This window comes from Delphinus delphis, chromosome 14 (genome assembly GCF_949987515.2).
Source record: "Delphinus delphis chromosome 14, mDelDel1.2, whole genome shotgun sequence".
NCBI lineage: Eukaryota > Metazoa > Chordata > Mammalia > Artiodactyla > Delphinidae > Delphinus > Delphinus delphis.
The window spans coordinates 18,019,102-18,046,820 of NC_082696.1; the positions used below are offsets into that span (position 1 = coordinate 18,019,102).

Below are 27,719 nucleotides of genomic sequence, written 5' to 3' on the forward strand. Positions count from 1 at the left end.
TAAGAATTGCTAAGACAAAAGGAAACAACTTGTCATTCTGAATGTGGTTTCTCTTCTTGCTGCTATGGCTTAGCAAGAATTGAGATGGATGAGAGAGATGGATTAGCAGATGGAACATCTGCTGAACAATACTTTGGTGGCAAGAGTTCAGAGAAAAGCAGAGGCTCCATGAATGAGAATATACAAACATACTTATTGATGTAAAGACTATTACCAAACCTGTGATCCCAAAACATTGTTCTCATTGAGTGACATATCTGTAAATGAACTGAAGGTGAGTTTCTTCATCTGCAGTTTCAGCAATAGTTTAGCAGAGCAATTATTGCTGGGAGATCTGCAGGTATGAGTGTAATCTTGGGGACTGGTGGTTAATGTGAATAGAGAGCAGGCAGTAGTAGAGTACAGGTAAGAGTACAGACTTGATTAAATCTGGGCTCTTCTGCTTATGAGCTGTATGACTTTGGGCAAGTTACTCAACCTTTCTTCTTCAGTTTCCTCATCTGTGAGATAATACCTGCCTCATGCGGTTGTTGCTAAGATTAAATAAATATGCGTAAAGCACTTTGGCAGCACAAGTGTTAACAGATATAGTTATTTAAGAACAATCTACAGTCGAGAAAGATAAAAATCAGAGAAAGTGAGCCCGTGTTCTGGAGAAATAACTGTGCACAGGGGAGTTTGGGGGCTTCTGAGAGTTAGGATTCTCTCATCAGAAACACAACACTGGTAGCAGTGGGGGAAACTCAAGGGTAGCAAGTTTGTGAGGATTATTGAAATAGATCTTTAGATATTTTCATGAATATGATGAATGTACCCTGAGTTTTTACTGTAATCTGTTTTTTAATATTACATAGGTAATCTACCTACAGCTTTTAGCCCACATATAAAATTAAAGAAATCACCACATCTACTCAACTACTTGAAAACGAATTCTGGCACCAGGGGTGGGAGTGGGGTAATGTCAGTGGAAAACAAACACAAAAGCCCAACTTTTCCTTAAAGATTAACTTAACTACATCATGCATATGTATGTGTGTGCCTATCAAGGGTCATCAAACTATGGTCCACTGCCTGTTCTTGTATGGCCTGCAAAGTAAGAATGGATTTTACGTTTTTAAATAGTTAAAAAAATCACCCGAAATAATGATACCTGAAAATTATATGAAATTCAAATTTCCAAGTCCGTAAATAAAGTTTTATTGTAACACAGCTGCATTCATTCATGTAAGAGCTGTCTACAGCTGCTTTGGGGCTACAGGAGCAGAGCCGAATAACTGCAAGAGACCCATATGGCTTGTAAAGCCTAAAATATCTACTCTCTGGTCCTGTACACACAAGGCTTGTCATAGCATGTGTTATAAAGAAAGGGAGTAAATTAACCTCTCAGCTGTGCTTCTCCAAATGTAACTAAACTGCCATATTTAGCCGTGATCATATTCACTTTTAGGTTCCCTAACAGAGAGGCTTCCCTTCAACCTGCTGCTTTATATAAATCGTTGAATCTTCGTAACAACTCTGAGGTAGATACTACTCTCATTCCCACCTTACAGAGAAGGAGCAAGCACAGAAAGCTTAGTTGATTTGCCGAAGGTGGCACCTGAGTGGACAGCTGAGGCCGATTTTAGACCCAGGTGGTGTGGCTCAAGAGCTCAGGCTCTAATCACTTTGCTCCAGCATCAACGGCTGCAGGACTTCACACCTGAGTCACGTTAGATTTTACGAAAAACAGCTTCAACAGAATTGACTTAACATTTAACTTTTGACTCTTTATTAAGAACTGGCCATATAAAGAATACCTGCATATCTTTAATAAAAGTGCTATTAAAATGTAATATTAACTAAATTGTCACTGTTCCCTATGTAAGGGAAAAATCTTGTCTCCCCTGGTGTAATATATACTTTATTAGAAAATAAAAGTTACACAACATCTTGATTCCATTTTTTGTCAGTTTACCTTTAACATTAACAGTAACAGCTAGTTTATCATTAACAGAAAACAGCTAAGTCTTCATGGCTGTGCTTTTCTATACACCAGCCTATCTTCTTCTTCCTTACGTTCAATAACACTCTGCTAGGACAATTAGAAGTGAGAGAGCTATGTCTCACGCTTTCATCAGTCTGAATATTTAATGGGAAAGGCATGCATTAAACAAATAATTTCATTATTAATGACAAGCATAAGTTTTAGAAAGGAAAAATACAGCATGCTTTGAGAGTATATTACTAGGGGACACAATCTAGTCCACATGGCCAAGACATCCTTAAAAGTAGTGACATCTATGCTGAACTATAATGGGTGAGAGGGAATCCTTCGGCCTTGAATTATTTCTAGGTAAAGAGAAGAAAATGTGGAAGATTCTGAGCAGGGAAGGATGGCCCTTCTAATAAAATCTGGTAATTTGCCAACATGAACTGATAGAACACATTCTGCCGGCACCTGCCCCAGACACTTGCTAGGAACTGGAAAGGTTGAGAGCTGCCTAGCTTGCTTACTGGAGGGTGATTCTGCTCTCGATGGGAGGGGTGTTCCAGTAGCTCCCAATGTTGGCTATGTGCTAGAATTCTGGGGCGATATCTCAAGGAAACGAGTCATGTAGTGAGGAAAAAGAGAGCTCATTTAATTCACTGAAAATCTTATCCCAGGTGAAAAAAGAAATTAGGAAGCTGGAGAAGACTGTTACCAGAGGGTTAGCCTATGGATCTATTTAACAGTGCCTACAAATGCATACAAAAGAGCCAGACTTCTTTCATTTCTGATCCTAGGAAAGGAAAAACATCACTGCCATCCTGAAGAAACCAGGAACTTATAAATATTACCAGTATATAGGAGTGAAAACGGGAATAGGTAGAACACAGAGAGGAAAAAAAAAAATCCTCCCTGTACTTCTGCCTTTGTTGCCAACCAACAGTTGTTAAAATGATTAGATAATTCAGAAGACAGTTAGCACTGTCAGTTTAAATGTTTAGACAGTTCATTTTATGTTGTATTATAAACATAGGGTTTTTTCTTCTGGTTCCCCACCCCACGCCGTTTCGCTGCTATGCTTTCCTATTCACATACATTTGCCATAGAACAACTACAGCAAATAAAAGGCAATTGGTGGTTGGAGGTTTCCCAATAAAAATAAGGGCAACCGTTTATAGCAAGTTCATTATGTACCAGGCACTGTGTGAAATGTTTTGAATACATGATTATCTCACTTAATTCATTACAACAACCTTTTGACCTATTATCACATCTATGTCATTAATGAGGAAACTAAAGCACAAAGAAGTCAAATAACTGTGCCAAAGGTCACACAGTGAGGGATGCCACAATCAATTAAACAGATGCTATTCCTCTTGGAGTTCAGTCAATCTTTTGTCTGAACACAATATATCTTCTGGGTCCCAGAGGAAGGCTAAAGGGGATCAAGGAAAAATAACAGCAATCTTAAGATTCTTCAGCCTACTATCTTTTCTTCAAATGAGAAAAAGGCTGAGTTGAATTAGATTGAGAAAAGAACAGATTGAAAAGGGAAGTAAGCCAGTTATAATAACCAGTGGTTATAAGCTGGTATATAAAAAAATGTGCCAGTGGTTCTAAACTTTAGTGTGCATCAGAATCTCCTGCAGGTCTAGTAAAAACAGATTGCTGGGCTTCACCCACAGGCAGAGTTTCTGATTCAGTGGGTCTGGGGTGAGTTCTGAGAACTTGCATTTCTAACAAGTTCTCATCTAAGGCTGCTGGCCCAGGGACCATAATCTGAGAACCACTGCACTATATACACTACATAAATTCACTCTCTTACAACATAGCTCTAGTAAATAAAACCATACACCTTTCCTAGGAAACTAGAACATAAATAAAGGGGCTCCTTTAGAAGTTAAAGAGATGTGGAATTTTCAAAGAAACCTTAAAAAAATTTTTCCTTTATTATATTTTTAAATATAACATTTGGTATATACAAAAAACATGTAAGATATGTACATCGTAAAAACCATATAAATCTTATACCTAATTCACAGTGTAAATCAGTCTCTTCAAATACTACTGATGATCTTCTTTTGATATTAAGCTGTATTTATTATTGGAATTGCCAAATATTCTTAAAATAAGATTTAATTTTTGAAGAATACTTATAACTTTCATAATGAACATATATTGTATAAACAGGTTAAATTTTAAATCTTTTTTCTTCATTGCTTATTCCACAATTTACTAGTGAATAAACACTACTGCTACTGAAGACTAAGCTAATAGAACATATAAAGTTGGACAAGAAAAATAATTCAAACTTTCCAAGATATATTGTGAAATTACTAAAGACAGAGAGAACACATGAAATATTTTATCTTAAAATTATCCATTTTAGTTATCTTGCTAAATAAAGAAAGCATAAAATTTATGACTGGGTTAGACCATTCTAAAGTAGGCTTTCAAAAATAAATGATAAGAGAGCCGTCAGTGCTACTTCAGTAATTATATACAATGAATACTGTCAGTGAAGTAAAATCTTACCCAGGTCTAGTCGTTTTGAATTCCACCTTGAGGATAGGCTTGCATGGTTCTGGCTTCTTCCCATCCTTTAACTGTTTTCCTAAAATATATTTTCCTGCATTAAATTCTAAAATTCTAAGTTACTCTAAATTCTTATACATTGACAGTTTATAAAATGAAATATAATGAAATCCACCATGAAACATTTTAAAGTGGTCTTGAAAGAAGTATTTAATACAAAATAAGATATTTTAAATGATCAATTTACTGTTTGAAATTCAGTGCTAAAAAGTAAATAAAATAACTTGTCAACAACATTTATGTGATAAAATTCTAGTAAGAGAAATTCAGTCTTTCCAATGTTCTTAATTGAAGATAAGCAAAATAGGGTCTCAATTTGCTCAATGAATTCAAGTTTTAAAACAGCTTATTTGAGAAAAATAAATCTAAGTCATATTTTCACCCAAAGTGACAGGCTGCAAAATTAAATCCCTATGCTAATAAATTCATTAGCATAAATTTACATTTACATTTACTCTCTTACTCATTTACATTTACTCTCTTAAAGTAAAAGCCATCCATTGCAATGTCCAGAAGATTGCTAAAATAAACCAACCCCTATAAAATGTGTCAGAAACTCACACTGTCAAAGAATTTTGATTATTTTTAAAAAGGTTGATTTCTATTATCTATTTTTACATGTTCATTGTATTAACAACTCAGAAAAATTAAAGAAAATAAAACATATTATTCCCATTTCTTAGGGATTAATCAGTCTCACCATTATTATACTATTTGTGAAGATCCCAAACACACACCGCTATCCCAACACTTCTTATCCTCTTTCCCAGCTTTATCCCCCATAGTAACTAGCTCATTCTAATGAAGTTTGTATTTTCTTTTGTTTGTTGTTTGCCTCACCAACAAGAACGTAAATTCCATGAAAGCAAAGGTTTTTAAGTGTGTGTTTTCTGTTGATACGTCCATGGTGACAAACATTGTTTGGCACAGAGTGGACACTCAGTAACTATTTAATCAGTGAATAAATTAATTATTTTTCTTTAGGATTAATTTCTAGAAAAGAGATACTTAGGTAGAACTGTATTCCAGAAAGGAAGAAGAAAGTGTAGGAGGGTATTTTGCCACACGCTTCCTGAACAGTGCTCTTTTTTTTTCTGATTTGGTAAGTGGAAAGGGTATCTCATTTTAATTTGTATTGATTTAATCCCTAATGGAAAATTCTTAGGCTTTATGATCATCTGTATTTCTTCTTTTAAAAATAACTTATATCATTTACCCGTGCTTGTATGTTATCTTCTTTATATTTAAAAATAAACGTAATATTCAAAGGTCATTAACATTGTATCCATATGTTGCAAATACTATCCCTAGTGTCACTTGTGATTGATTAAATAAGTCTATCAGTCTTAATCATGTTTCTATTTAAGAAAACTTAAAATCCTAAAATGGCAATTCTTCCAAAATTAACTTACAAATTTAATGTAATTAGAATTCCAACAGCTTTTCTTAAATTTGGACAAAATGACCTTAAAGTTCACATGGTGGACTCAATTCCTATGAACAGCTAACAAAACTAAAAAAGGAGACTGACTTCCAGAATGACAAAGTGTGACCTCCTTGAACTCGCTCACTTACCATAAACTCTGCAAATTAACTGAAGCCACAAAATGAGCGTTAACATAATCTACTCAATGGAAATGACCAAACCTTGGTAAGACAAGGCGGACTGGGATGCTTTGACAAGGGCTATTCCTATTCCCCTTGTTCCCCAGCTCAGTGGCCCAGTACCATGAAAAGGCAACAGCATCATCAACCAACAGAGAGGACTGAAGTTTATCTGCAGTTCCATTAAAACCAGATTCCCTAGAAGGCAATCAGTACTTTGTCCCAATCTGCAGCTCCCTGAAAAACTCTACTCCCAAGGCATTGTGGCAATTTCATTTGACAGAACAGACATCAGCGCAGGAGACAAAAAGCCCTACCTTCAGGGCATCACAGAAATAATAGCAATCTGCTGGCAATATCACAGCTCTCTAAGGCTGTGGTTTTAGTTGAGGCAAATAAGATCCTGGACAGGAATTTTTTAAAAATCCTGAAGAACTGGACATACTCTAGGAATCTAAAAGGCTGTATACATGTGCAAGGCAGTGTGCATGCCCAGGAAAGACCTAGGAAGGGAAAAGGCCCCAGTCATTCATCTCTGGCCAACTCTAAGACTCTGGGCCAACAGGAAGTTAACAAAAAAAGAAAGTAAAATGAGCTATAGTACCACTGCTGGCAGGAACAATGGAAGAGAGGTACTTATACATGGCTGGTAAAAATGTGAAGGATACAGTCTTCTTGAAAAGCAGTTTGAGAACATTTATGAAAAATAGAAATATGTAAAACTAGTAAATTTCAAGGAGTAGCAATTCTACTCATAAGCATTTATTCCACAGAAACAAAAGGACAAATTCCTATCGAATACCTACAGAAAGGTAAAGGCAGCACAATCTGTAGTGATCAGAAACGGAAAATAAAGTTAACGCCCATCAATTTGGCATGGCTGAATAAAGTGTGAAAAATTGTGAGACAAACAATTGGCTGATACACTAACATTGAAATGAAGGAATTAGGGCTGTGCCAGATGACATGGAGAGATTTTCCTCAAGTACAGTGGATTAAGAAAAGTGAGATGCAAAAAATACTAATATAGTTCTATTTTTGTAAAACAATGACCAAAAAATCTCATATGTTTGTATATGTGTGTGTAAATACATACGATTTTAGAAATGCATATATTTTGGAAGAACACCTGTAAGATTTTTGACATAGCTTACCTGGTGGGGCAAGAAAGGGGACTGGGCTGCTAATGTCGGGGAACGTTTAGGGAGAAGAGGCTGGTACGCTACGATCCCGTATCATCATATGTGTATGTGTATGAAAAAAAACTATCATTCTTTTTTGTCACCGCCTCTTTGGTTTCATGGTTAGGAAGTTCTTCCCCACACAAATATCATTACAATTTTTTTTTTTTTTTTTGCTTTTTCTTGTAATTGCTTTATAGTTTCATTTACTACATTTATTTTCTGAAGTATCTTTTGATATAGGGAAGGTATTTTTTCTTTAATAATTTCAGCACTATTTGTGTAGTTCTATTGAGCTATAATTGCCAGACAATACAGTGCAAGTATTTAAAGTGTACAATGTGACGAGTTGTGATACAGGTATGCACCTGCCAGCCTTATTACTGAACCATCAGAGCTTTCCCCACTGACATGAAATGGCACTTTTATTACACTAAATTTTTATAAATACACACCATTCAACTGCTATTAGAACATCTAATCCTGCCTTAAGATCCTAGGGAAACATCTCTTCACCTCTTTATGCAGAAAATGATGATGCAATGGACTCTTGAACCTCTGGCATCCTAACTTACAAGAACCAACAAGTGACTAGTGATAGAGTTTAGTAGAACACCAGATCAAGGGACAGGAAAGGACTGCCAGGGGAGAAGACTGGTTTCTTGAGGTGGGAGAGAGAATTGAGGTAATCAGAAAGGTATGGAAAAAAGGAGGCTGAAATCTGAAAGCTAGTCCCTCATGCAGTACAAGGAACAAAGTAAGAATTTCAACCTCTATTTCAATCTGTTCAGAGATATATGACCTTTCAGTCAGGAATTTAAATGTTTGCTCTGAAGAAGACCAGATACATGAAACCTGACCAGGTACAAAATTCTTAAGGTTTGTCTTGCTCAATAGTCTCTTGGTATTGCTCTACTGTGTCCAGCATTTAAACTTAAAGTTTAAAGCTGGTCTGATTTTTACTTCTTTATAAATAAACTTTTTTTATAAAAGTTTAGACAAAATGCATGGATGCAAGGATGCATACAAGGATGCTAAGAGAGTAGTTTCATTATCTCTATAAATTAAAAGTGTTACAGTTTTTATAGTGATTTTTCATTAATCTTGCTTGGAAATTAGTGAGTCCTTTTGATTTGCATACTCTGATCTTTTTTCAACTCAGATTTTTAAAATTATGCCACTGATTATTGCTTATATTCCTGAAAGGTTTATTCATCTGTAATCCTAGACTAACCATTTTCTAAATCAAATCAAGTAATAAGGCACTAGTTAAGATTTTATAAAGCACATATAGCTAAACGACATTTAGAGCATCACTGGATTTCACCATTAAGTGTCATTTCACTTCTTAACTGCTACGCCACCTCCGTAGAAAAATGTGTGCTTACTCTTTCAACTACCTGTGAACTACTTTGATAAATCATTGAAAAGATCTGGTTAAATATAAAACTCGACTTAATAAATCACATAAACCTCCATGTCACATGTGATTTCTTCTTGTCTCTTATTATGCCCTGCTTCCCATCCCCCAAAATTACCCAGTCACAATCAACAAAGTCCTATTGATTCTAATTCCAGAATTTCATTATGTATGTCCATTTCTTCTCAATAGCAGTCACAATTGACATCTTCATTATTTACTGTTAACAACAGCTTCCTAATTGACCTCCCTCTTCTGCTCCCAGCTCATCTGATGCAATGCCATCAAAGCAGTATTTCCAAATATAAATTTTATGTTTCTCACTATAAAATCATTTCCTAGGTCTCCATCATGAAGTCCAAACTCTTTAGCATACTACAAGGTATATTTTTGCCTCTGTATGCAGTTCTGTCTTAGTTTCCTGCTACTTGCCCAAAGGAATTTTAAACATTGGTCATATTAAACTATTAACAGTTTTCCAAGAATACTCTGCTTTTGATTATGTCTTTGCACCTTCTGACTAAAATAACCTTGCTCTGCTCTTTGCTATCTTATAAAACTCAAATATAAAAACTAGGGAAAACTCTGTAATGGACTACATTAAAGAACTGCTGTATGGATTTGTTATTTATTGAATGTATTATGCTTCAGGTAAATCTTAAAAGTAGATTAATAGAAATTTTTAATATGTCACAACCTTAAAATATTACATTAAGTTAGCTTTACTTATGTGAAGTTTGAATTTATCTTTCCTTCAGCAACGTTTAACAGAATAAAAGTTCTCTAATCCTGGGTTATTCTTTGGTAAATGGATTGATTGTACTGATGAATAAGCTCCACGAACTAAATCTTAAAATGTCATTTCCTATAATGGATACCTATTGATTTTGACTATCTACCATCTCCATTTCCTCTGAGAATAATCTGACTTTGGTGAACATGACAATAGCAGAAAAATCTCACGCTGCAACACATCACACGCACATACCCAGGGTTACATGGGAGATCCTCTGGGGCCCTGGGTCAGCAAATCACTTAACCATGATGACTGCTTCAGGGTAAGTACCTGAGCCATGCCAGGACTACCAAAGTTCTTCCCTCCTAAAAAATGAAAGCCTATCTGCCATAGGAGAGAAACAAGCCAAAAGAGAGAGAGAGGGAAGCAGGGCTTACCCACTAGGCTTACCATACAGACATACAGAACTTATAGCCCACCAAGATGAAATGACTTTGCAGAGTCAATAGATGGTACAAATCCTGCTTAATTTCCACACAATCATAAAACTTTACACCTTAAAAATCACCTTGCTCAATCCTTTCATTTTACATACGCTGAAATGAAGTCCCAGAAAACAGTAATTATCTCTACAAAGTATTTCACAGACAGCAGAGCTAGAATTACATTCCAGATTGTCTGACTGCCAGGGAAATGTTCTTTGATATTCATAAAAACTAGATTAAAGGGAGATATCACTTTTTGTTTGTTTTGGTCAAAAATCATCTGTCGAGTAATTTCAGATACCCAAATAGAGACTTTCTGAAAAAATATGACTATCAACCATCTTGATATGCATAAAATTATACAACTTTATATCAGAAAATTACCTTAAATGAATTCAAATTATTCTCCTTTCTTGGCCATTTTATCATCATTATCTAGATAACTGCTATGCCCCTCAGAATAAGAGTCCACTAACAAACAGCTTTAGCAATCAATGATGCCATCGGAGGGTAAACTGAACATAGCTACCAAATCTGGGGAACTGTCTTATAATTAAATTATAATTCAAGCACCAGGCCGTCATTTCTCAAAGTGTATTCCACGGAACCCTAGACAACCACAAGATGCTCTGTGAACAAAAGGTGCTAAAGTCAAATAAGTTTGGGAAAAGGTACATAAAATAAATTAATATATAAACCAACATAAATAATAAATATACAGTTGATCCTTGAACAACATGGGTTTGAGGTGCATGGGCCCACTTATGTGCAAATTTTTTTCAGTAGTAAACACTAGACTACTACAGATGTAGAACCACAGACACCAAGGGTTGACTTTAGGTCATATGCAGATTTTCTACTAGGCAGTAGCGAGCACCTCAACACCCTGCGCTTTTCAAGGGTCAATCGTATATATGTATATATACATGTGTATACGTACCTTCCCTCTTAGAAATTCATAGTGTACGTTAAAGATTAAGAAGTCTTGTAGTGAAGAAAATGTTCAACTTTAATTCAGCATTTCTAAAACTTCTTTGATCATAACATATTTTTCACCAAATAACTCATTAACATAGGAAAAATTAGTATCGTGAAATACATTTTGGGGAAAACTAATCTAAAAATCTTTTGGTCCTATCCTACCAAGTAAATAAGATATCCAAATTTATATTTACTATAATCGCATATGTATATAGCATGTCAGTTTCCAGGTACTTTCACTTACATTTTGCTTATTTGTTCTAAGGTGTAGAATGGTGCCTATCACATAGTAGAACCAATATTTGTTGAATGAATAAATAAAAGTACAATCAGTTCTAATCAATTATCAAGCTTATTAATTTTTTTTAAGAATAAGATATACTTAACCACTACCTTACATGGTTTAGATATGAAAAAAACCCAAGATTTACCGTAACTGTTAGAAAGTAAGAACAAGAGACCACAACACAAGATAGTAATGAAAAAAAGCCCTAAATTTCAATCCATCAAAGCAGATATTTAGTATACCAAAAACTGCATACCACAAATATGGTATATGTATATATGGAATATGTGATACCTTGTTACTGTATGAAAAACACATTTTTGTGCTTTAATGTATAAAAATGCACTTAGCTTTGCCACTGAACTCAACTATCAGCATAAATTTAACTTTGGCAGGTATCTACCACATTACTGTTGCTGAAAATAATTCATATTTTATAAAGAAACAGTACTTCTGATGATCTACATTTTTAGGCTGCTATACTGTGCCAACAAACGCCATCCAACTTCCTAACATCTGCCACAGAAAAAAATGTACTTTTACATTTTGTTTGGATTCTAATTTTGAAAAAAACATATTATATCAAATACTCTTTGTCTTGTTTGAAAAAAGTAATTTTAACTAGTTACCCTTTTTTGCTAAGATATTACAAACCCTGTAGAAATCTATTTATGCTACTTCTAAAAGTCTGCTCTCAAGGTCTTAAGATTTTAGTATAAAAAATGTATCAAGATTAAATAGAAAATCACCATTTGGCAACCAACAAGTGATCCATCCAAGAAACAACAACAGATGCTAAAACCAGGGGGTAAAAATTTGATGAGGAACGGTATGTTTACAGTCTCAAATATTTCCTCCAAATCAAAACACTTATTGATTACAAGAAAAAATCAAAAACATTTATTAATTTCAAAAGGAAAAAATAACGTTATAATGGAGAGACCTAGTAGACAGAAGCTTAATCAAGGGATCAGAGTATGAGACATCACTAGGACAAATCAAACATAAGCTCCACCTGAGGCTGCAAAAAGAACACATCAATCCTTTTGGGATATTCCTGCTGAAAATGTACAACATGAATCTAAACATGAAAAAACATCAGACAAAACCAAATGGAGGCACATTCTATAGAAAAACTGACCTGTAATGTTCAAAATTTATCAGTTAGGAAAGTCAAGAAAAGGCTCAAGAACAGTTCCAGTTTGAATGAGACTAAAGAAACATGACAACTAAATCTATCCTGCATACAGACCCTTTTGATAAATGGCAAAACTTGGTGATATAGGAGAATGTCTTTGTAAGAAACAAATACTGAAATATTTTGGGATGATTGGGCAATATGTTTAAAACTTACTCTCAAATGGTCTGAAAGAAAAAAACCTCTTTGTACTAGACTTACAAAAACAGATAAAAATTTAGATAAACTTAAAAACCAATATTACATATTTCTACCATCTTCAATATTATTTTTATTTCCTTCTGGATTTGAAATTAAAGGTCTTGAAACTACTCATCTACTGTTTTGGTTTTCTGAATTCCTAGGTTCCAGTGGGGTTGGGAGATGCTAAAATGTATGGGAATACTCAGGAGTACCACAAAGATTAGGGACTTAGGCACTAACAGAAAGAAGAACAAAAATATATTAGGGAAAACTGGAACCTACTATCAAAAGGGCTATCTTCTGGAGGCACACATAAATAGACCTGTAGCAAATTTAAAATAAGTGCTTTTCCAGAAGATGACTGCTACCAAAAAGCAGTGGTAAAATATATTACAATATGTGGCTAAAAGAATGATTATTTTTACCAGAAAACAAACAAGTCTAAAAATGCATACTGCTACAGAAAGATAAGTTTTTAATTTGACTATTTATTTTCTACATTGTAATAATTCAGAATGTACCAATTTTTTAAAAAAAAAGTGGGCATTCATATTTGAAAGCAAACAATGAAACATTAGCAATAACTACAAAAGTACTCTTTTAGTATGCTACCAATTTAAAAAACAGTTCCTTTTTATTTCCCTAAATTTGTTGGTTAAGAACCTCTTAGGGTAGAATTGGGAGAATGCAGATTAATAAAGAAATACAAATTCCTAGGCCTCATCCAAAATTCAAACAAGGTCTTCATAATATGTTCATAAGCACCCTAATAAAACCTTCATGGAGGTTCTGTATATATTACTTGTACAGAAAAAAAGTTAACAAAGCAGGCTTGAGACCGCTATCCCTAGAAAGGTCAGCTTGTAAGATTAGCTCTCTTGGTTGGCAACTGGTAACTTGGCTTTCAAGACAGCTTCCACCATTCCAAGACTGATAAGGGTGGCACACTATGCTATATTATCTATACAAACAATATGGTTTATGACCAATCTCTGCTTTCCTTCTGAGCATCTAAAATTTTGGTACATGCTAAAGCAGAGGGTACCTGTGGACTGACATCAATACAAACTATGGACTTGTGGGCTCAGGTGAGCTTCGCTGGTAGATAACGTTTCACACATGTGGTAATAACTCATTGCTAGAGGAATTAAGCATGTCCTGTGTGACTCCACTGGGAGAAGACTGTTGGAAGCTTCAACCTGGCTTCCTCCAGACTTCACCCCATGTGCCTTTTCCCCGTACTGATTTTGCTTTGCATCCTTTTGCTGAGTCCTATGAGTCTTCCTAGTGAATCAAACTTGGGGTCATTCTGGGGACTCTGAAAACAATACTTTAATGTATAAAATTACCTTCTTAGAGTTCCAAGTGTTTCAGTACATATTATATATACATTAGCAACTTGCAATTGATAACTTTAAGATGACAACTGTTTAAAGTAAGTCCTATATCACTCACAAAATTATCTACTTTTTGGACTACTGGAGAAAAGAATACTCAGAAGATTATGTAACTTCATTTTCTCAAAGCTCATATTTGCAATTTCAACCGCAAACATAGTTATTTGAGATTTTATTTACCTGGTTGTTACAAATTATTTCTATATGTATAAATATTTAAAATTCAGAATGAAAGAAAACCCATCCTTATCATCAAAAACAAACAAACAAATCCAAATGCAAACTCAAAACAGTTTACTGTCCATCACAATTTAGGTGGTGTTTAAAAGGGATACATTCTTACCATGTGGAGTTATCGTCTGTACAGGCTTAGCAGGGGATCTCACATTCCATATAGTCAAAGTGCCATCTGAATGACTGCAAATAAATTGTTTTCCTTCATGATGCCAAGCAACAGAGTGGATAGCCTATAGAAGAGGGGTAAAGAATTCCATTTTTAAAAACAAAATTTTATTTAAACACCAAGTTATTCATAATTCATTTTTCATTTTAAACTTTTTCTTATTTCCCAAGCTAACGTCAATAATGTTAATCTTAAATTCCCATAACTCAGTCCTCCTGTCATTATGAGATTTAATTTGGTTCTGACACTATTTTAATGATTTTTACTTTATTTACTCCTTAAGTGAGTGTAAGGATAATATGATAGTGATATACATATTATTGACAAGTTCAGGAAAACAAAATGTATTCTTACAATAAACAATAACTAAACATAAATTACCAAGCAATTATAATCAATATTCCATTGGAAAAACTAGTTGCATTGACAGATGAGAACAAATTTTAGAAATTAACTAAAATTTTAGAATTTTTAGACAAAAATGTACATTTGGAATTAAGGTCAATTAAAAATACCTCAGACTGAGCTTTAAGACAGGTTACCCATTTCTCACAGTAATTATTAAGGTGACTTTTAAAATCTGAAATTTATTTTATATGTCTGAGCCACTTAAAAACTATCTGAAAAATATTTTTTAAGTTTTAAATTTATTTATTTAAAATTTATTTATCTTTTTTAAAAAATTAAAATTTTTATAAAATTTTTAAAGGTTACTTTCCATTCAGTTATTACAAGATATTGGCTATATTCCCTGTGTTGTACAACGTTATACAATACATCCTTCAGCCTATCTTACACCCAACAGTTTATGCCTCCCACTCCCTGACCCCTAGATTGCCCCTCCCCAACCTCCCCACTGGTAACCAGAAGTTTGTTCTCTATTATCTGTGAGTCTGCTTCTTATTTGTTATATTCACTAGTTTGCTGTATCTTTTAGATTCCACATATAAGTGATATCATACAGTATTTGTCTTTCTCTGTCTGACTCATTTCACTTAGCATAATGCCCTCAAAGTCTATCCATGTTGCTGCAAATGACAAAATTCCATTCTTTTTTTATGGCTGAGTAGTATTCCATTGTATATATACACCATATTTTCTTTATCCATTCATCTCTTGATGGGCACTTTGGTTGCTTCCATATCTTGGCAATTGCTATGAACACTGGGGTGCATATATCTTCTAAGGAAACAATCCCATTTACCATTATATCAAAAAGAATAAAATACCCATGAATAAACCTACCTAAGGAGGCAAAACATCTGTATTATGAATACTATAAGATGCTGATGAAAGAAATTGAAGATGACACAAATAAAAAGATATACTGTGTTCTTGAATTGGAGGAATCAATATTGTTAAAATGATCATACTACCAAGGCAATCTACAGATTCAATGCAATCCTTATCAAAATACCAATGGCATTTTTCATAGAACTAGAACAAATAATTTTAAAATTTATATGGAAACACAGAAGACCTTGAATAGCCAAAATGATCTTAAGAAGAACAGAGCTGGAGGAATCATATTCCCTGACTTCAGATTATACTACAAAGCTACAGTCATCAAAACAGTATGGTACTGGCACAAAATAGACACATAGCTCAATGAAACTGGATAGAGAGCCTAGAATTAAATCCATGCACTTATGGTCGATTAATCTGTGAAAAAGGAGGCAAGAATGTACAATGGAGAAAAGACAGTCTCTTCAGTAACTGATGCTGGGAAAACTGGACAGCTACACGTATGGTTTGGCCAACCCAATAAAAGAATGAAATTAGAACATTCTCCAACACCATATACAAAAATAAATTCAAAATGGATTAAAGATCTAGATGAAAGACTGGCTACTATAAAACTCCTCGAGGAAAACATAGTCATAATACTCTTCAACATAAACTGCAGCAATATTTTGTTTGGATCCGTCTCCTAAAGTAAAGGAAATAATAGCAAAAATAAACAAATGGGACCTAATTCAACTTAAGGTTTTTCTACAGCAAAGGAAACCATCGACAAAATAAAAAGACAACCTACTGAACGCGAGAAAAATATCTGCAAATGATATGACTGGTAAGGGATTAATATCCCACATATTTAAACAGCTCATACAACTCAACATCAAAGAAACAAACAACCTGATTACAAAATGGGCAGAAGAACTCAATAGACATTCTTCCATAGAGGAAATGGAGATGGCCAACAGGCACATGAAAAGATGCTCAACATGGTTAATCATCAAGGAAACGCAAATCAAAACTACAATGAGATATCACCTCACACCTGTCAGAATGGCTATCATCAAAAGAACACAAATAACAAATGTTGGCGAGGATGTGGAGAAAAGGGAACCTTCATACACTGTCATTGGGAATGTAAATTGGTGCAGCCACTGTGAAAAACAGTATGGAGGTTTCTCAAAAACCTAAAATAGAGTTACCATATGATCCAGCAATTCCACTCCTGGGTATATATCCAAAAAAAACAAAAACATTAATTCGAAAAGATACATGCACCCCAATGTTCATGAAAAATATTTTTATATGACCAAAGTTTGCTACCCTTCAATTTTTTGTTCTGATATTATTTAAATCTTGTCTATAAAAAATTTAAAAAGTCACTCTCCTACGTTCTCTTTAAATTACTTCTTTTTTATTCAAGTTGATACACTTCTTGTTCTTAATGGTCAACAGAATCTAAAAGCTATCCTACTAGAATGTCTTGAACTGCCAAGTGCAGCCCAAAAACCATGTAACTGGAAGTTAAGAGTTTTACTTACATACCAAGTCATCATTTAGTATCATCATTCAATGTCCATTTATTTGGGTTCCTCATATGCTTATACATTTAAGTTAAATAAAATAATTTAATGTTTATGGATCACATTTTAAAATTTAAATGATGATAGACAAAGAGAATCAACTGTATTTTTATTTATTTTATAAATTTATTTATTTATTTTTATTTTTGGCTGCGTTGGGTCTTTGTTGCTGCACATGGGCTTTCTCTCTAGTTGCGGCAACAGGGGGCTACTCTTTGTTGAGGTGCATGGGCTTCTCATTGCGATGGCTTCTCTTTGTTGTGGAGCATGGGCTATAGGCACACGGGCTTCAGTAGCTGTGGCATGTGGGGCTTAATAATTGTGGCTCACAGGCTCTAGAGCTCAGGCTCAGTAGATGTGGCACATGGGCTTAGTTGCTCCGCAGCATGTGGGATCTTCCCAGACCAGGGCTCTAACCCGTGTTCCCTGCATTGGCAGGCAGATTCTTAACCACCGTGCCACCAGGGAAGTCCCTCAGTTGTATTTTTAAATGCCAATATTTAATACAATGTTTTAGGGTCAAAGTATCTCTAACAAAATTCTAAATAAAATCTTAAAATAGTAATAAACTTATTCCAAAACATACACATGACATTCCAAAAACTCAATCTTAGAATAAGCAATTTCTTGGACTTCCCAGAAGTCCATGGTGCAGTGGTTAAGAATCCACCTGCCAATGCAGGGGACATGAGTTCAATCCCTGGTCCAGGAAGATCCCACACGCTGTGAAGCAACTAAGCCCATGCACCACAACTACTGAGCCTGCACTCTAGAGCCTGTGAGCCACAACTACTGAGCCTGCATGCCACAACTACTGAAGCCTGCACACCTAGAGCCTGTTCTCCGCAACAAGAGAAGCCACTGCAATGAGAAGCCCGCGCACCGCAACAAAGAATAGCCCCTGCTCATTGCAACTAGAGAAAGCCCGCACACAGCAATGAACACCCAAAGCAGCCATAAATGAATAAATAAATATATTTATTTGTTTAAAAAAAGTTAAAATAAGCAACTTCTTAGTCGCCCTAACAGATGAAATTATTTCTGTAAAATATAAGTAATGTTAAGAAGCTATACACAAAGCTACTTAAATATATTTTTTTAAAGTGATAAAAGAAGTACAAGAGAGGTTTACAGTGTTATCTGGAACTTATAAATAAAAACATTCTAATCTTATATATAAAAATGTGTAACATATACATAAGTATATATATTATATAAAGAGAACTAATATTTCTACTTTGCTAAAGAAAACAATATACATCTTTAAGAGTACCTTTTATTTTTAAGATATTAAATTATTAAGCATTCCAAAAATAAATACTAGCTAATTACAGGGACCAATAGCTCATAATATTTTGGATAACAGAGAGAAACAAGTAACAGAAAATACCCTACAAAAAGAAATAGCCAAATGTGAACTTTTAAATACAACAAACATGCACAACTTTTCCCATTATTTCTGCAATGTTTAAAGTACAAATACAACTTGATAAAAGATTTCTTTTTTCCTAATAGTCTAATATCATTACTTGTAATACTACATATGTGCTACCCAAGTATATATATATATATATATATGTAAACATAAATGTCAATAATGTATATATAGTATAGTAAACTTTATGCTACAGTAATGTATATACTATGTAAGTATAGTGTAAGTATATGTATATTGTGTAGTTGACTCTTGAACAACATGGGTTTGAATCATGCAGGTCCACTTATATGCAGACTTTTTTTCTTTTTTTTTTTTTTGCGGTAGGCGGGCCTCTCACTGTTGTGGCCTCTCCCGTTGCGGAGCACAGGCTCCGGATGCGCAGGTTCAGCGGCCATGGCTCACGGGCCCAGCCGCTCCACGGCATGTGGGATCCTCCCGGACCGGGGCACGAACATGTGTCCCCTGCATCGACAGGCGGACTCTCAACCACTGCGCTACCAGGGAAGCCCAGGTTCTACTTTTAAGCAACTGAAATATGACATGCTTTTGTGTAGTTTTCTTCATGTTTCTTCTGCTTGGAGTTCATTGAACTTCTAAGATATCTGTATATTCTAGAAGTTTATAGGGTTTAAAGTCTTCATCAAATTTGGGAAACTTTGGGTCATTAGTTCTTCAAATATGTTTTCTGTCCACATGCTCCCTTCTGAGACTCCTACTACACATATATTAGTCTTCTTGAAGTTGTACCACAGTTCACTGATGTCCTGCTCATTCTTTGCTCATCTTTCATATTGAGTAATTTCTATTGCTATGTGTCTTCAAGTTAATCAAGCTTTTCTTCTGCAATATCAAATCTTCTGGTAAACCCATCCAGAGAAAATTTTTCATCTTAGACATTTTTCATCTCTAGAAGTTACACTTGTGTTTTTGAAGTCTTGCATGCCTTTCCTCAACATTTTCATGCTTTCATTTACCTTTTAGAGCATATGGAGTCTGTTCAATATTTGTTTTAGTATCCTTGTCTACTAATTATACCATCAGTATCATTTCTGAGTCTGTTTCTATTGACTGTATTTTATTCTCCTTTTGCATTATATTTCCTGCTTCTTTGCATGCCTCATAGATTTTTATCTGGATGCTTAATCATTGTGAAATTTATGATGGGTTGTTATACTCTTTTAAAGATTTTTGAGCCTTTTTTCTGGGATGCAGTTAAAAATACTGCTTGGAAACAGCTTAGACTTTTTAAGGCTTGCTTTTAAGCTCTGTTAGGCTAGCTGAGCCAGCCTGTAATGCAGGGCTAGTTTGGCCCCACTACTGAGGCAGTACCTTTCTGAGCACTCTTCCTGATGCCCTGTCTACTACAAGCTTTCTCCATTCTGCTGGGAATGTGAACTACTCTCAGTCCTCTGTGTGCTATGAGAATTGTTCTACCTACTCCTTTCCAGTGGATCTTTTCCAAGCCTCACACCCATGCAGTAATCAGTATTCAGCTGAAGACGCAGGGTGAAGGGCTCCTTGCGAACTTTTAAAACTATCTCTAGGCAGTTCTCTACTCTCTGTTACCTTGTCTTATAAGCTATGGATATCTTCCCCAATTTCCCAACTCTGCCTCCTCAACTCAGGGAGACTGTTGGGCTTATTAAATTAGGTTCCCCCCTTCCCCCTTCATGGGCTGAGACCTGGAAGATCTCTCCAGGTCATAAGCTAAGGCAATTGAAGGGCTCACCTTGTTTCCCCTCTCTAAGGAATCCCGGTTCTACACTACCTGCTAATTTCTAAAAACTGTTCTTTCATGTATTTTTCCAGTATATTTAAGGTGAGATGGTAAATTCCCTGTGACTCCATAGTGGCTAAAGCCAAGATAACTATTTAAATGACAAAAGCACAACAAAAAAAAGTCAGTTTTTCAAATGTGCTTTCATTTTGACATAGGAAACAGCTCTACAGGCCAAATCTTCCAGAGAAATGACAAGAACTCTTTATTAAAAATATTCTTTTAAAATAATTTCAAGATCTTGATTGGTGAACCGCAGAATACTTATTAACTAAAAAGCTTTAAATACAAAAAGTATACAGCTATGAAAGCAAAGGAAATTCTTTTAGTCAAGCTTAAAAGATAATACGCAGACATTTACAAAGTATTCCAAGTATTGCTACAGTTGCTCAAGGTAGTCTGCTTGAGTAACTGAAAGCATCGATATGAACACATGACATATTTCTCAAAAACAAGCAAACAAAACCACTTACACAGTTCCTAGATCTATTCACTGAATTGGAAATTGTGAACACTCCTGGTACCCAAATTAGGGTCACTAGATAGCATTTCACACTGAAAGAAGCCAGTTTCATGGAAAAAGATATTATAAATTTGGGACAGAAATATACAAGATTAATAGGTATACTTTGTTATAACAGATGGCAAGGAAGCTATCTAAGAGTATTATCACCAGAGGACTCGGGAAACAACTGGAAGAGATTCACTGACCAAAGATGGGACAATTTGAAAATCAATAAGGATAATAACTTCAGTGTACTGAAGCATATGAAATACGTTTAAATCTTTGAGTACATAGTGAAACAGAAAACAAGAACAAATTACCCATCATTAAGATTACTAGAGAACAACCCCTTTAGAGTAAATACTGAAATAAAAAGAAAGAATCAAGCATTTATCCTGCCTTTCCTATCTGAACTGTCCTACTATATAACCAAAAGAGTAGACAAGAAGTTTCTCTTTACTGAAGTGTCCCACATAATAGAGAAGGAATTATAAAATTAGAACTTCCCTATTTTGCAACAACTATGCACTAACAGATCTAGGCCTTGAACATCACTGGCTGCTAATATCACAAACAGACACTAATATTCAACCTGGTAGAAGAACATCAGCATCATCTATGAAATAGTCCTGCTAAAAATGAAACTAAATATGATCATGCCTCAGTAAACCATCCAATTTATAGGAAGTCTGAGGGCAAAAAAAGACAAAAATCAATCAATCACAGTCTTTATTTGGATCCTAAAGCAAGCAAACTATAAATATTTACAGCATACTATCACTTGTATAAAATTTTAAAATAGCATACTTTATTAATTTGTTTGTAAATGCAGAAAATATCTCTGGAAGAATACATGAGAAACTAACATTGCGATGTGAGGTAAGGGAACCGGATGGCCAAATGATAGGAGTTGCAGAGATTTTTTTTTTCTATCTTTTGACCTATTTTAATATACTATTTCATATATATGCAAAAACTATGTGTTATTGCAATTAAAAAGGTTGCCTAAAAGAATCACGAATTAAGTTCTTAGAGAAGCCGTTCTGAGCTAGAGAAATGACAACAGCTTTTGGTTAGCAAAGATAATGTTATTACCTCATCGTAGGTGTATCTGTAGTCTGCTTTCTTTGACTTGAGGTCCCATAACACTACTGTTCCAGATTCAAAGCCAATCAAAAGCTGTAATAAAAGAAAATGCCACATTACCTAGGAATGACATGAATCATATGAAACATTTATTTGCTGATAATAAAGATAATTATTATCATTCATATGCTTAAGGTATGAAATTATAATATAATTAAACATCTGCATTGCTAATTACTAATCTCATGGATGACATATGGGAATACTGCATTGCATATTTATATGCCTTTGATCATTAGGGATTCAACATATATCATACAACTGATTATTGAAAATGAAAACAGTACCATTTTGAAGTCCAGAGGGTATATTTTCATTAATTAATATAAGTCACCAATAAAAATTAACATTTTCATGTGTTTTAAAGTTTACAGACTTTGCTAATTCAACACATTATCAGGCAATCTCATTTACTCATCTATATATTGATTAGTTCCAAATTATATCTAGCCTGGACCTCTCTCATGAGATTCAGACTTATAATTCCAGTGGCCACATGTTCACATATTTATTCCACAAGAACCTCAAAATAAATGTGTCCAAAGTGAATTCATTATTTTCTTCCCTATCTTCCTTTTCTGGTATTCCCTATTGCAGTGTCTCTCTCAGCATTCTTTTTTTTTTTAATATTCATTAAGTCGCTCAGGCAAAAACCTTGGAGTCATCATTAACTCTAGTCTCTCCCCTACCAGGTAAAATCATCAAGTAATTTAAAAAGTACACTCTAATCTCTCTCTAATTTACTTTCCTCCACCTCCAATGTCTCTCTCTTGGTTCAAGATACAAAAATCTCTTCTCTAGTTTCTGGTCTCTCTGACTCTCCAGTCTTGGCCCTTTTTTTTAACCCATTCCATATTGCAGCTAAGGTGATAGTTCTAAAATGCAAATCTGATCATGTAATGTAGCTTTTTGTTTAAAACTTTTTAATGCCTTACCATTATTTTTAGATCAAGTCCAAACTGAATAATCTGACCTACAAGATACATCATGGTCTGGCCTCTGCTCACCTCCCCAGCTTCATCCTTTTCCACATTCCTCTTACCCAATACATTCCATTATATCTTTCAGGTCATGCTCTCTCTTACCTTTACGCCTTTGCCCATGCTGTCACCCTAACTGGGCCACTCCATTCAAATGTCATCCTTTTTGCTGGACTAATCCTACTAATCCTTCATGTCATTTTAGCTATCACTTCTTCCTGAAAGTCTTCCTTGACCTACCAAATGTAAGCCAATGTCCTTCCTATGTGCTCCAACAGCAACCTGTACATTTTTTAACCTGAAGGGTCACTAGACAATAAAATGATGTCTTTTTCCTTATCTGAATTCTCTTGCAAACTGAAACACTGGTCTATTTAAGCAAGAACTGGTTTTACCTTGTTTACTACTACACCTCTAACATAAGACAGAGAGCCTGATATGTTGTAGGTACTTTTTTTGTGAATGAATACATTTTTTGTGAATGAATAAGTTCCGGAATGAAATGCATGTTCTTGCCTCACAAACTCTCTACTGTTTACCACCTCCTGCACTGGCATTTTCCAAATCTCAGTATTCCCCCTGCTTGAAACCTTCTCCCTTTTTAATTCACTTTTATTCACTTTTTATTCACTTTTAAGCATTTAGTGTTGCTTCCTTGGGTAAGCCTACTCAATTCCTCTGGACAGACGGAGATGCTTCTTCTCTTACACAAGTAAATGCATTTTCATCTATATGTCTCTAGTATCTAATATACTGCCTAATGCATAGTAGCTATTCAATAAATATTTGTTTAATAAATACATGAATGATTGGTAGCTAGCCAATAACTGTTCATATGATCTGGAGATATGAACAAATTTGGGGGCAGACCCAGTAACTTTAACTAAATTGCAACTTAGTGGGTTTCAGACTACGGGGACATTTGGAAGAACGAGTCATTGAAACTAACAAAATAGATTTTCCCACCTTGGTAGGAAGTACACTTAATTTTCCTAACATAAACTCTTCTTTCTTCGGCAATCTGAAATACATACTCTTTCTGGAAAAAAAAAACAAAACTGGTATTTGTTTCCTTTACCTTTTTCTAGTCCTTCTAAATATCTTGGACATGTATATGGCATTTTCTGATGGGGGAAGTAAGAGAGGAACTTCAGGAATAAGGAAAGAGATGGAAAAATATAAAATTTAAGAATTGATATACAGTATAAACAATACTGGATTGCTTAGGACACAGGTAACTTAAGCTCTAGCCTTAGATCTGCCACTTAGTAGCTATGTAACTTAAAAAAAAAAATTTTACCCATCCAGATCTTAATAACATAAGAGGGTTAAAGTAAACTTTAACCTCTCTAGCCAGCTGTATCTTCCTAAGAATGTTAGAAATCTGTGCCAATAAGTTAAACTTTAATCCCTACAATCTCCTAAATATTAAAAAATAGAAGAACTAACTGAAGGATGTGGTATTTATAAATAGAAAATTGCACAATTAAGGTGCTAATAAATTTGGAAGTGAGAGAAAGCATTTTATGTTAGGATTATCAGGAAAGGTATCATGAAAGATATGTATTTAATCTGAGCCTCAAGTTGTGAGTAGGAATTCAGCAGAGAAAGAACAGTGGGAAAGAATTCCAAACAGAGGGACTTATATAAATAAGGGATGGAGATAGTAAAGAGCAGCTCACATTTGGGCAACAATAACTATTTGCTTCAGCATAGCATTCAGGTAAAGATGTTCTCAAAGACAATGAAACCTAGGGCTATGATTTAAGGAAGCATTGTTTTGCTTGTTAGATACTGCAGAACCACTGAAAGCTTTTGAACAGGAAAGCAATAAGATTAAAATGACACTCTAGGAAGATTGATCTGGAAATGACTCAAGAATGGGTTGGAATGCCTTGAACTGCAGTGGTCATAAGGAGATTGAATAGAAAAGACACTGCAATGGAAGGACTGAAATGACTTACTGACTAATTCAACGTAGAAGAAAGGGAAGTTTTCAATTCTTCCACCAGGTCTCCCACCCAAAGATTGGCTTTTAGACAATTATCTTATACCAAAAATAAGTAAGTAAAGTGAAGATATAGGTTACTGTAACTTGCTTCATGTAGTTTCTCTCAAACCATACAATTGTATGATATAGTCTAGCTCTGAACAGTACCGCTATCCTTTTGTTTTCCCAGTATTAACAGAACAGTGTTAACACAACATATAGGCTCTACCACTCTCACTAACTGAGAAAAGGAAAAACCCGAATAAACTTCACAAAATCCAGAACTTTCATTTCACTGATTTCTGATAGTGATTAACTTTCTGGTACTGATGTAGACTAATTTTCATGAAATTTTGTAAGTAGAAAAAATATCATTAAATAGAACTACTGAGAGATTGGTTTGAATTAGGAAGTAGAGATTCATGGAAAATAAAATTTTATTATTATTCAGAGTACTAATGAACCTAAATTAACAATAGCTAGGTAATGACTGCATGAAACTGGTTTCAAGTATAAAAAAATTAAGTATTATTTTTAAAAAGTCTCTATTGATCTGAGCTATTTATGGAGAAAAATTTAGGGGAGAGAGATACAGAGACAACTCCAACATAAGATGTTATGTGATAAGTGCTATAAAAATTGTTTAACTAGTGTAAAAAAGAATTCAAGACCAAAAGAAAATGGTTTTTGTCAGGATTATCAAAAAATAAGGGGAATTATTCTAAATAAGCCAAAAACAAGTTAACAACCTTTAACTGTATTTATTAAATTTTACTTGTTTTAGAGATTTCTTCTTTAAAATGTAAATATTTTAATTTTCACTTGTTCTTCATAATGCATAAATAAGCAATTAAGTATATATGATATACAACCTTTGTTATCAATCTCAACTTTGCAGAGTAAGTGTAGTTCTGGAATGGTTTGCATATTTAAAAAATACAAAATTCATGCATTTAAGTAATAAATATATATATTTAAAAAAATCTACCTTTCCTTCATCCATTGGATTATCACTTATATGGACGACAGGTCCTGGGTGAGATTTAGATGACCTAAAAGAAAAAACGTTAAGATGTTTTTTCTCAAGTAAAAATTGCAATACTATTACATACTCATTACAATAAGAATAATGAATGGAAAATAAAGATATATTTACAAAGGTTGAAAACATTTCAGCAAGTGATCAGTAACAGATATATAGTTCTCAATATGGATCAAAATAGGAATCAGGAAGAATAGTGACTCTCACATTGATATGTCACAAAAATTTTAAATTATGTACACTTGGGCTTCCCTGGTGGCGCAGCGGTTGAGAGTCCGCCTGCCAATGCAGGGGACATGGGTTCGTGCTCTGGTTCGGGAAGATCCCACATGCCGCGGAGCAGCTGGGCCCATGAGCCATGGCCGCTGAGCCTGTGTGTCCGGAGCCTGTGCTCCACAATGGGAGAGGCCACAACAGTGAGAGGCCCGTGTACCGCAAAAAAAAAAAAAAAAAATTATGTACACTTTCTGTATAGGAAAGAATCTTCAATTTTGTATTTTAGCACAGAAAATTTATTCTCATGGTAGAATTCTCAAAGTTAATATTTTAAAATAAAGCAGCAAAAAAATAAAAAAATAAAATAAAATAAAGCAGCATCTAAAATATTGCTATCTTTATTTTACTCAATTCTAGCCTCCAGTTGGGGCATCTCATCTAGTTACACACTTCATACCAAAAATAAGAAAAATTCCATTATGGCTTTTAAAAAATCAACGAAATAATGCCACCAATATTTGCTCAGAGAAAAAAGAAGTCATACAGATAAGAATGTAGCTGAACTGATGTCTATAGAGTAGAAATAAGCAGAAGAAATAACCCATTCATAAACTCTAAGAGTTGAGAGACCAGTCCACTTCATTGAGAGCCACTTGTGAAACCATACAGACACCTGCACCAGGCCTCCCCGCTATATGTTGTGATCAACTCAAAGAACAGACCTAGAAAACCTTGTTCCAAGGGACTGAGAAATAACAATGTTCCTGATAAAGGAAGGAAAACCAAACTTAATACACCATTACAGCTGCAACAACACATTACTTAAGGAGATATGCCACAAATTTATCCTTATGTCAAATTCTGTGGAATGCAACAATATGGAACTATTTGTTTAAAAACAAGAAGAAATGGTGAAAATGAACCTTGCCAATATCCTTAAATTCTGATTTTTATATCTAAATAATATATGAAAAAAATAAGAGAAAGAGATAAGATTCTAAGACAGTGAAAAGTTAGCACTAAAGATCCTTAGGGCCCTATAGCACAACACAGTTTTTGTTGTCATTACTGTTAAATAAAAGCAATCATTACCATATCAAAACTAAGGAAAATTAACTGTCAAATTAATTCTGCAATGTTACACTATAAACATTTACATTATATTTGGTAATTACTAAAACATAGCAAGTAGTGGTTTAGATCAGTGTTTTCTAAACATTGGTGGCAACTTGTTAGTGGGTCATGAAATCAATTTAGTGGGGCATGACCAAGCATTTGAAAGAAAAATAATTAGATGATAAATGAATAGAAAAAAATCTGGAATGTTTTTCACCTAAAAAGAATAATGGTTTTATTAAACTTGTGCTATA

The 27,719-nt window shown here is 34.5% G+C and overlaps 1 protein-coding gene across 6 annotated transcripts in view; it reads right to left on the reverse strand.

The window, feature by feature from the left end:
* The window catches only part of STXBP5 (syntaxin binding protein 5), a 168,876-nt gene that overhangs the window by 91,793 nt on the left and 49,364 nt on the right, over positions 1-27,719 (reverse strand). For 5 of the 6 annotated variants that reach the window (XR_009521897.1, XM_060029828.1, XM_060029827.1 and 2 more), the window contains exons 6-9: positions 26,080-26,143; positions 22,071-22,154; positions 14,377-14,500; positions 4,502-4,580 (exon numbers count right to left, since the gene is read on the reverse strand). Coding sequence is in view for 5 of the 6 variants with exons in the window: in XM_060029828.1 (XP_059885811.1) it covers positions 4,502-4,580; positions 14,377-14,500; positions 22,071-22,154; positions 26,080-26,143 (351 nt within the window). In the remaining variant the exon portion in view is untranslated. Of the gene's footprint in view, positions 1-4,501; positions 4,581-14,376; positions 14,501-22,070; positions 22,155-24,067; positions 24,137-26,079; positions 26,144-27,719 lie in introns of those variants that run through there. The other variant, XM_060029829.1, reaches the window with a different exon arrangement.